The following is an 11250-nucleotide window of genomic DNA, read 5'->3' as shown; positions in this document are numbered from 1 at the left end:
TGTACGGTGCTGCTACACGAAATTTGAGCGAGTTGGACTTGTGCCAAAGTGCGGCAATCTGCCCGTTGCTATGTACTTTGAATGATGGCAGCGCTTTAAAAAAGACATCGCGTGGTTTCTTGTGAGTTGAAACGAATCGTTGTGAGCTCGAGTGTTTGTTTGATGGTAAATGAACACAGAAAAATGATGGTTTGTTGTTTGTTTGAGGATGTACGTGGAAACATTGCGATAAGATCTATTTCCTCGAAAGGATCTCTGGGTGAGCACTACAGGTTCCAGAATGACGCAAATTCTTGTTTTGATTTCGTTTTTCGTTGATATTAAAATAGGAAATGAAAAGTAATATCTGCTTAATGATAATAAAAAACTAAAAAATACTTTTCCTTGCGAGTAGAAGCGACACAAACACCACTAATAAAACTAAACATTAAAGTAGGTGATCGCAGTGACCAGTGTCTCGCACACAACTAAAGAAGCCACGTCGTCCTCAGACTCGCAACAAATAAGCACTTATGTTGTCTCTCGAATTACGACTCGTAAGCATACATCAGCTACATTTCCTAGTAACATAGCCTGCTGCCTCGAGCATTTCACAATCCACATTTCAGCAGTGGCTGTGCCGGTGCGGTCGTTGGCCAGGGGCGGTCACTGCCTCAGGCGCTGTTCCGCGGTCTGTGATTGGCTGACGTGCGACACCTGAGTCGTGTTGACGCTGTTGATTGGTTGATCATTGGTTACGTCAGCTTGACCTAAAAACTCCGGTATAGAGCTAGGTCAGCTCTTATACGGCATTGGGCGTATTAATAAATAATAAGCGGATTTGTGAGGACTGGTGGCGCTAGAGTAAAGATAATGGGCCAGACGACATAAGCATTTCTGCATACTGCGGGACAGGAGGATGGGAGGACTTCACTACCTGGAGAGGACTTTATTACGCCGGGAGAACTTATCTACGAGGACTTCGTATTACACCGGTGAGTACCTACACCTGTTTTAGAGCTGGCTTATATTTTCATGTCAATGAACAAAATGAAATGAACAAATCTCTCTCTCTCTCTCTCTCTCTCTCTCTCTCTCTCTCTCTCTCTCTCTCTCTCTCTCTCTCTCTCTCTCTCTCTCTCTCTCTCTCTCTCTCTCTCTCTCTCTCTCTCTGTCTCTGTCTCTGTCTCTGTCTCTGTCTCTGTCTCTGTCTCTGTCTCTGTCTCTGTCTCTGTCTCTGTCTCTGTCTCTGTCTCTGTCTCTGTCTCTGTCTCTGTCTCTGTCTCTGTCTCTGTCTCTGTGTCTGTCTCTGTCTCTGTCTCTGTCTCTGTCTCTAGCTCTAGCTCTAGCTCTAGCTCTATCTCTATCTCTATCTCTATCTCTATCGAGCTCTATCTCTATCGCTATCTCTATCGCTATCTGCTATCGCTATCTGCTATCGCTATCTGCTATCGCTATCTGCTATCGCTATCGCTATCTCTATCTCTATCTCTATCTCTATCCTTACCTTTACTTCTGTTTATCTACTTCCCTCTTTCCGTTTAAGTGTAGCAACTCATAAACTAGTGCAATGCACTTTTTTAATTGAAAATGCATTGCACTTAATTGGACACTTGGGTGTGCGCCTAGCTAATAAGCCGCAAAACAAAAACTATCCATAAACAACCAACGACAAGTTGACTGCTGGCATTTCAGCATCCCTGTTTACCTCTTCACGTGGTGTATTCACAATCGATCGACAAACTGTCGAGCGCAGCTCGTATTAAGCAAACATCAAGATGGAACAGCCCACCGAACGTATGAATGAGTCCATGCCCTTCCTAATTGACTAGCGACGTTTTCAATGGGCTCAGGACATGTGAACTTGACTGACGGTCTTTGAAATGTCCCAATGCTGAGTCGCTTCATTTACCGCGTCTGGAAGCCTGAAGAGCCTCTAATGTAACTGTCATCTTTCGCCAAACATCAAACCATGTTTAAACAAGCATATATTTCCAACACTTCGCCTTGCCACCAGTGACCGTTTGCCTTGCAGTTTAGTGAAATGTGCTAGCAAACAGGAAAACCCGTCATGATGACAGCACAAATTACGTGGTGACATTCCACAGCACCTGCGTCCTTTCAGAAGCCGCAGGGCAGACACGGTATTGCGCTGATGACATCGGCAAAGCAAAAGGAAGTCGTGAAACGTTTCTATGGGTGGTCGGGGCTCGGGCTTCATTACGCCTTGCTATCCAGTTGTGGTGCATATATGTTGACAGGGTGTACTAAACGAACCTACTGAAGCTAACAGCACGCTAGACTCAGGACTCGGGAACTAAAAGCTTCAGACCTGCTAGAGTCACGGGGTGTGTAGAAAAATATAGACGAAAGTTAGTTGGTAGTATGAGTACCTTAGCATAAAGAAAATAGTAAATAGAGTTTTCTATAGAGAATATGTTTGATACGTTCCATACATAAAGAAATGATTAAATAAGACAGGCATGCCGATTAAATGCTGTATGCATCATCTCAGGCCAGTCGCGCTATTTGCGGCGATGACCTCGGAACCCGGGCACCCCAAAATCACAAATCGCAAAATCAGTCGCGGTATTTCACTAAACTCGAGATACATCGTGCCATTTATTTCTATGCATATGACCTGCCCTTAACTCCTAATCACGAAAATGCTACCGTGCTAAGTGTAAGTGCTGCTACGTCTGCTACGTATCACAGTTTGTCAAAAGGCACTGATGTGAACCGCTCTTAACGTCGTTAGAGACGTATAGAATAAAATATCACACAACACCAGTACCGGGTCATTCAGAATAAAGGCGCACATTTGTTTTCTTCATAGAAGTGCAACAGCAAAAATACTGCATGCGCACGTGCTTATTTTTTACTTATCAATAAATGCTATTTTGTTTTGACTGGTCAGTGAAAAGTGTTGAAGATTCTGCCATTCACACCAGACCAAAGAACACAACTCGTCAAATTCTACCTGGAAACAAAATCAGTCGTTCTCACCCAGCGCAAATGGAAGAAGTGTTTCCAGGCAAGAAAAGCACCCTCTCGGAAGGCCATCCTGAGCCTGACCGAGAAGTTATTGGCAACTGGGAGCCTAGAAAACAACAAAAAGGGCAGATGCGGGGCTAAGCGCACCAAACGGACCCCAGCAAACGCCCAAAAGGCACGACAAATTTTGACATCAGCCCCCAAAACGTCCCTAAAGCAGCTCAGCCAACAGCTGCGTTGTAGCTACAGCACCGCACAACGAATTGCGCGCATTGACTTGAAGTTGCGTCCGTACAAGATAAGTATCCATCAGAAACTTCGTGACTGTGATGAAAAAAGTCGCAAACGCTACTGTGCTTGGTTTAGCAGGAAATGTCACACTTCAAGTCGGTTCATCGAGAACATCTGGTTTTCAGATGAAGCGCACTTCCATTTGGACGGGCGTGTTAACAGCCAAAATTACCGCTACTGGGGTACTGAAGCACCAAGTGAGGTAGCCAGAGAGGCCGTTGCACAGTAAGAAATGCACGGCTTGGTGCGCGATCAGTGCACAGGGCATTTCCGGCCCCATTTGGGTGGAAGATAGCGATGGTAACGCCACAACAGTCAACGCGGCGAGGTACCGCAAGATCCTGCAAAGATTTTGGAATGGTCTGCGCACTCGCTATCGCCACGCACAGGACCGGCTGAATGTACAGTGGTTCCAGCAAGATGGTGCGCCACCACACCGTGCAACAGAGACCAAGGCCTGGCTCCAGGACCATTTCCAGGACCGCTTGATTGCAAAGGGGTTCGGCATCGAGTGGCCCCCTCACTCTCCGGATTTAACGCCACCGGATTTTTTCTTTGGGGTCATCTGAAGTCGGAAGTTTACAAAAATGGACCCAAGACCATCGTCGAACTCAAGAAAGCCGTGGAACAAGCGGTGAGACGAATCCCTGTCGCAACATGCCGCGCCGTAATGGAAAGCGCTCGTAAAAGAGCTGAGCTGTGCCTTCGCGAAAACGGTGGTCACCTGGAACAAGTACTATAGATGGTCAGCTGTAGTTCTCTGACGTCAGCCGCTGATATCCAGCAAAATAGCATCGGTTTGCGAATGTTTTGGTGCCTGTTTTACCAGTATGCGATAAAAAATACAGGCTTGAGACAAAAAACAAATGTGTTCCTTTATTCTGAATGACCCTGTAAATGCGTCGCTCAAGGCACTGCCCGGTAACCAGCATAGGTATTACAACACAACACGACACTTATCGATAAGCATACTTATACCTAGAGATGATTATTAGCTAGACAGCAAGATATGTCATATGGTAACAGCACTCGATACATTTCCACTGTGGTTGTCCCCGTCAACGGTCAATACACATGTGCGTAGGGTCGCCTGATCCTAAAACTACTGGCTGTCATTTATATAACACTTGAAGATATAGTACAATTAGTGGTGCGATGCAAAAGCAATGTGAAGAAGGTAAAGAAGAAAATTATGGAACTGTTAACCTATTTCATCGAAACATCAAGAGCTCATTAAGGCTAACAAATAATAAACATCAACAAAATGTCACCATTCCGATTTAATGACGGCACAGGTCACATAAAAATAGTTAATAAAAAGAGCCCTTGTTCATCACCTCCTAATGATTAATATAATGTAACGAAAACAATGAATAAATTAATTAAAAGCAATCGCTCATAAGCCACACATTTCTAGCAACATTAAGTTCAATTTCATTAACAGCTCGCTACCTTCTCAAACAAATATCACGCCTCACAACATAACAGTAGGCCCATCTGTGTTCGACTTGATAACATTACAGTTCCTTCCATCGCCGCTAGGCGGCAGGCGCGACGCCCTTTTTCACCGCATGTGCGCGGCGGGTACGAGGGACCATCATCACGCAGAAATCAAAGAGAAACTCAAGGATTTCGACGACGGTCACGAGCGAGAGGCCAACGAACAGTCCGAAGGAGCCGCCGATGTTTGAGATCAGGGTGAACGGCTGTGGACAGAGGTCAGGTCAGATTAGGTCAAATCCGGTCAGAGGTTAGGGTCAGAGGTCAGGTCAGAGGTCAGCTCAGGTCAGAGGTCAGGTCAGGGTCAGAGTCAATATCAGTTTTCGTCAAGTGCTTTTGTTTATTGTTATGAGAAATGTGACACAAGGTCAGGTCACTATAGAGTGTAGAAAAATGTACAACAAAACAGCAGCTCGATCGGCTAAGGTTAAGTCGGTCTATATCAAGCTTAGTTAACATCGGGTCAGGTCATTACAGATCAAGTAAGGTCAAGCTAGGTTTGGTAGTGTAAGACAGCCTCACGTGAGGTCAAGTCGGGTCATTGCTGGCCTCGTGAGATCAAACTTGGACAGGTCAGTTTGGGCCATGATGCCAAACCACGCCAAGCAAAATCATGTATCACTTAAGCACACTTCACTGATGGTCAGGTCCTGCCAAGTCACGCCAGGCATTTTCGTCGCTCGTATCACTCTTACCGTGAATGCCGGTGCTTCTTTGATGAGCGAAGCTGAAAGGGATTCCATATAGACATGAATCTTCACAGGATCCAGAGGGATGCTGAAACGAAAAACCGATCATATTCATCACAGTTCACAGCGGGATTTATGAATCTTCACTTATGCGTTTAGTGCCCTAAATCAGGAATGAGACCGTTTTATATATTTCCCAATACCCGTTCTGTTCAAGGCATGGTTTGGTTGGTAGTTCGCTCGGTTTTGGCTTGGTTTTGGCTAGTCAACCGGAGGGAAGTTCCCAATCTAAAAACATGGTACAGTACTACAGTGTAGGTACTGTTCATTTAATCCCCAATCCTGCATAGCCTGGAATGGACATCACAAATACTCACAGCACTTCTTTCAGAGGCGCCAGAATGTCCGAGAAGTTGTGGTTGTCGCCATTAAAAGACAGCGATGTGTCGTAACGACGCTCCCTGAAACACATAACGGGATTTTGTACAGTAGTTCTCTTAAAGTGACCATCCCACCTTAACATTAGTTTTGAGTTGAGACAGCCAAATTGGTGGCCATGGCCTGCAAATACCGGTTTGGGCACTCACAACATCGAAAAATGCTTTAATTCGGAGATATGGAATTTCAAACTTGCAGTTTTCGAATTCTAAGGGGCTAATACATTGGAATGCCCCCTTAGAATTTGTGACGTCAGCGGAGATCTAACGATTTTTAAATCTTAGACTAAAACCATCGTTAACACGTGGTGGTATACACTGCTTTACGCGCAACGTCTGCCGCACTTCGAGGCTGCCAAATTATTGCTTCCAAATAAGTCGCTAGGAACAGCGGAGATCCCAAAAGTAAACAAAAGTAAAAGCCTAATATCTTGAAAACCAGTGAATATTTTTCGGTGAAATTTGGCAGATATTCATTTTTTATCTTCCCGAACCAAGGGACAATACTTTTATGCCAATTCATTAACTTCTTTGAAGGTGGGAGGGTCCCTTTAAGTGGATCGGAAGTTTGTGCAGTATTTCTCTAGAACATGATGCCGAATTCCGTAGAATTTTATGCAGTTTCACCCGTAGCAAGGTGTGGTGTTTTTTTATACAGTATTTCTTAGAATTATGTTACACTGTTAACGAAATTTCCTTTAGATGGAGAGCGATAACTACGCCCACAAGTAGCTTTAGATAATATAGATTGACTAAATTCAATGATTTTAGACGAATTCCTGAGTAAAGAAAAAAAAGTCGACGGACAGATATGCGCATACTGCAGAGTAACTCACGAACACGGATTGAAGCATACACAGGGCTCCTTGTTCTGCAGAAAGTTAACGCGAACCACCGCAACACACTGGTCTGTGGGGGAAAAATCATGTTATCATACACACAACTCACAACTGCTGATATAAAGGTACCCTCCAAGAAGTGTTAACGGTTACAGTTACAGGGTGGGGCAGCATAATCGGGAATAAATATCAAACGGGATTATTTGGTCATGAATCTAAAAATATAGCTCCAAGCACTATTTTAGCAACATCCTATCAATCGGTCACCTTTTACCTATCCCTCATCCTATTTGACCGCCCTCGGCGTCGATGACCTTCTCAAGGCGGGTCCAAAAGCACGCGCATGCACGTGCAACCTCCTGCTTGTCCATGATCGCCCATCAGCTTCGTACCTTGCACTGAAGACTGTTTTTACTGATGATAAGTTGTTCATTAAACTTCTACAAAAAAACGCTCCATGTAAAGAATTTGGTCGGATTTAAATCGGCGGAGTTGAAGGACCAGAAGTTTTTGGTTCATCTCAGGTGGAGGTGCCCTACACAATAACATGTCGTCCTCACTGCAGTACCAGCACGGACAGAGTCCTCGTAAGACGTGATTTGGACCGTCAGTGATCCTCTCTTCCGACGGCTCCACGTGAGTCTGCCAGAGTGCGGTTGTATTTACCAGAGGTGCTCATTTTATCCGGGCTCGATGAAGTAGGGTGCACCACGTGCACCTCCCTTGAAGACCACCCATAGGTCCATCACCCCAACAGGATGTTTACTTTGCATGACCGCTGGAATATTCTCGATACAATCCCCTATATGGCATGCCATTCTTTTTTATCGTATTCCAGTCGGTGATAAGATTTTTTGTCGCTGAAGTTTTGAACATTGTTTCTTTTTAATATGCTCAAGTGCTTCTTCCTTATATTCAAGTGAGTCATCTTGTATGTCCTCTGCTAAGAGTTATTTTACGACGATTACGTTAACCTGTTGTCCTAAGTATCCCCACACAATCCTTATCGTCCGTGATAACACGTTGACCTGCCCAGCAACCTTTACGTGGAATTGCAGGGTTTTAAACAAAATGTTCTTGTTTTACTTGTTTAACATTAGTGTCTATGGGCGCGCGCAAAGCACTTGGAGCACCGTCGAACTATTTTGCTGCTCTTTTCCAGGAAGTTGCATGCTCATGGATGTAGTCATGTCAGATGATGCACAACTTTTGGGCGTTTCATTGCCATAATATAATTTATAAAAATAATGCCATGCCTACTCATGATCAGAGCCCAAAAAGCATTCCCGATTATGCTGCCCCACCCTGTATGTTTTGACGCCCCCAGCTGGCTAGGGAGCGGTAACAATGATAATAAAATTGAATGTTATCATCCTAAATTTGTCATAGAAAACACGTCTGATCAGCTATTGAAAAAGCAATGCTTTTCAACGGCTTTGAGTTTTAGCGCATTGCGCTCGACCTGCGTGTAGTTCACATTTAGCTAATTTTTTCCTCGTCACTGCTTCATCAAGCTCATACTTTCCTTGTCACTGTGCTACCATCTTCGTAAATCGTATCTCACCTTGTGTGCTATTGGTAGGGTTACACCTGACCATATCGTCATCATCGCCGTTGGTAAGTATGGTGTTCAACATCCGAATACAGTGACAGCGCTCCCTGATCCGCCTCTCCAGGCAGACGTTCACACAGCCCTGTAAAATGTATACCAAATAATTATACAATATGCAGCAAAATACAGTGGCGACGATCCCTGATTCGATAATGAAGACAGACGGTAACGCAGTTGTATAAAATACAAGCAAATGATCATATAGTAGTCTGCATTATTAATTACGAACATACAGTTTATACCGTTTAGTAAGAACATTTCAATGCCGTTTATTGAAATGTTTTTTTTTTAAGAAAATGTCGTTTATCCAACACAGACTAGAATACTGTAAGTCTAATCTGTCTTTTTCCTTTCTGCTAGTGTCTGCTCGTCTTCACGTTCTTTTCTTCCGGCGTCATGATTCTAAAACTGACTATATATTCCACATCTCTCTCTCTCTCTCTCTCTCTCCTCTCTCTCTCTCTCTCTCTCTCTCTCTCTCTCTCTCCCTCTCCCTCTCCCTCTCCCTCTCCCTCTCCCTCTCCCTCTCCCTCTCCCTCTCCCTCTCTCTCTCTCTCTGTCTCTCTCTGTCTCTCTCTCTGTCTCTGTCTCTGTCTGTCTCTCTCTCTCTCTCTCTCTCTCTCTCTCTCTCTCTCTCTCTCTCTCTCTCCTGTGCCATTCCTCATTGTCTCACCTCTGACGTATAGGCTCCCACGTAGTTTTTATTCCACTCATCGTCCGATGTGCAGTTCCCATGTGGCTCCTTTACACGAGCTATATCATTCTGTAGAAACAGATACAGCCAACGAAGCCGTCAGCCTTTTGGAATAAGAACGATATTCAAAGTACAACTCTTTATTAGGTATGGGGAAAAGATAAAAGTAGTGATATTGTAGTAACGAATAAAATAACGACACATTATTTGTAAACATATAGGTCTGTGAAAGATCAACACTTCAACAATCACCAGATCATCACAAAGCACCATGCTTATCAAGTAAAAGCAAAACACTTATTAGCTCCCTAACTCACTGCAAAGCACCAAACCTCAATTCACAACATCCCACCAAAGCTCAATAAGTAACCCCACCCCATTAAAACCCCTCAACTCACCATAGTAACTCGTATTGACGTCCTCGAGTTAATCGGAACATTCAGTCCAGTATCTTCTGGAAAGGGCACTGTACGAGGATGATGTATCGAGACTCTGACTCCGTGGCCGGGGGTCACTGCTGGGATATATTCCTCGAGATCTGGACTGAGCATTAGTCGGAGGCCATACTGTGGGAGAAATACGGTGTTAGAGAGTGTACAGTCTTGGTACAGTCCACAGCATACAGTAAGTAATGTGCGGTTTCAGTCCTGGTAATGTTCTGCTTTTCCCATACCTGCTACATTGCATGATTAAATCGAGACATCCAGGCATTTTAATGGCACGTGCACTGTACCACACTTTTCAAAGTTTAATGCAGTGCTTTAATATTGCCAGCCGTGTGGTTCAAGGGGTGTGGTTAATCGCGTTGAACGTGAGCTTTTTGGCAGGTATGGGAAACACCTTCCAGCCCTAAGGCCGGGAATTCAATAAATGTCACCTCGCTTTTTTAGCGAAAAGCACCTCGGGCCTAACGGCCCTCGGAGTTTTCGCTAAAAAACCTCGGTGACATTTATTGAATCATCCCGGCCCCGGGCAGGAATATATTCTGAAGCTTAGGAATGATCAGACCACAATGCTACTTTGAATGTAAGCTAACCTGTATCGTTACCCTTGCAGCTGAAACTTTATCTATTGACGCCTTCTTTTCGATCACTCCGCATCAAAAAGTGGGCAGTTCTCCGAAACAAAAAACCACAGAAACTTGAAATTTTCAGTGGACATCAAGAAAGGATGAAGGAGCAGCTATACGAAAAATCAGCCTCCTAGCTCTAAAAATGTTGAGTGCAGAGCAGAAAGACTACCTGGGGGGGGGGGGGGGGTCGAGGGTTAATTGAAGGTGTTCCGCCGCTACTGCTGATGTGTTTGGTGTTTTGTTGGTATTATGAATCCTCACTAATATAAGTACCTATAAAAGGCTATGGATTTGGTAAGAAATTGATATTTCTCTGGTACTCCGAAGTTGGTTTGGTTTCGGTATTTTCCCATGGTTTTGGCTGATATTTGGTTTGGTATCGGCATCTTGATTCTCTGTAACTGACATCATTAATACCGTGCCTTCTGCCTATTATGTAGCTGAGCGTGAGCATCACACATCGACGGCTACGTAGTGCTTTTTGTGTGATAGTTTTACCCGAACTCTACACTTCTACAGTGTGTGCTGTGCACTGTGCAGTGGTTTTTAGGGAGTTAATATATCCTGATTTCGTATTGTGTGGTGGTTTTCACGTGTTTCAATCCCTCCCTCCTGGTTCTGTTGTGGGTTTTGCGCAGTAGATTTACCCTGGCTCCGTGGTGTGAGGTTTTCACTAATCACTATAGTTTCATCCCCTCTCGTGTTTCTGTAGTGTTTTCTCGTAGTAGAATTACCCTGGCTCCGTAGTGTGTGATGGTTTTCACAACAGTTTCATTCCTGTTACTGTAGTGTTTTCGTGTAGTAGAATTACCCTGGCTCCGTAGTGTGTGGTGACTTTCACGTGCTTCATCCGCTGTCTCCCGGATAAGTCCACAAAGTCTTCAGAAGCGTTGTAAAACACGGAATTGAATGTAAAACAGTTTCCGTAAACACCGTTTTGCCATTGGTGGAAATCCCTGAAACGGAGGAGCCGTGGTTAACCATTGGTTTTGCCATTGGTGGAAATCCCTGAAACGGAGGAGCCGTGGTTAACCGTGGCTGATGGTGAGTTCCTGCTGTGGATAATGAGAATGAATGAATGAATGAATGAATGAATGAATGAATGAATGAATGAATGAATGAATGAATGAATGAATGCATGAA

General features: G+C 44.3%; 2 protein-coding genes across 2 annotated transcripts in view; one reads left to right on the top strand and one right to left on the bottom strand.

Annotated features, from left to right (window-relative positions):
• The window catches only part of LOC122393150 (pituitary homeobox x-like), a 31076-nt gene extending 30887 nt beyond the window's left edge, over positions 1 to 189 (top strand). The window contains exon 5 of the mRNA XM_043388885.1: positions 1 to 189. This exon is cut by the window's left edge and continues 2082 nt beyond it. The gene's annotated coding sequence lies outside the window, so the exon portion shown is untranslated.
• Positions 190 to 4168: 3979 nt separating this feature from the next.
• Positions 4169 to 11057, bottom strand: LOC122393149 (degenerin del-1-like). Its single transcript, XM_043388884.1, has 8 exons — positions 10919 to 11057; positions 9434 to 9601; positions 9015 to 9104; positions 8294 to 8423; positions 6727 to 6799; positions 5831 to 5914; positions 5460 to 5541; positions 4169 to 4970 (listed from the first exon to the last, which is right to left on the bottom strand). Exons 1-8 carry the CDS (start codon positions 10955 to 10957, stop codon positions 4803 to 4805), a joined length of 834 nt encoding a protein of 277 aa, XP_043244819.1. The 5' UTR covers positions 10958 to 11057; the 3' UTR covers positions 4169 to 4802.
• Positions 11058 to 11250: the final 193 nt, after the last annotated feature.

Source organism: Amphibalanus amphitrite, unplaced genomic scaffold (assembly GCF_019059575.1).
Source record: "Amphibalanus amphitrite isolate SeventyFive unplaced genomic scaffold, NRLGWU_Aamphi_draft 000518F_arrow, whole genome shotgun sequence".
In the NCBI taxonomy this organism is placed as follows: domain Eukaryota; kingdom Metazoa; phylum Arthropoda; class Thecostraca; order Balanomorpha; family Balanidae; genus Amphibalanus; species Amphibalanus amphitrite.
This window is presented reverse-complemented; position numbering and strand designations above follow the sequence as displayed.

What these genes read in the sequence shown, in the direction of transcription:
- LOC122393149 (XM_043388884.1), bottom strand. Translation starts at nt 10,957, where the DNA reads ATGAAGCACGTGAAAGTCACCACACACTACGGAGCCAGG. An exon ending in CCACACACTACGGAGCCAGG is followed by an intron (nt 9,602 to 10,918) that starts GTAATTCTACTA and finishes TTTCTCCCACAG; the next exon opens with TATGGCCTCCGACTAATGCT. An exon ending in AAGAAGCACCGGCATTCACG is followed by an intron (nt 4,971 to 5,459) that starts GTAAGAGTGATA and finishes CTCTGTCCACAG; the next exon opens with CCGTTCACCCTGATCTCAAA.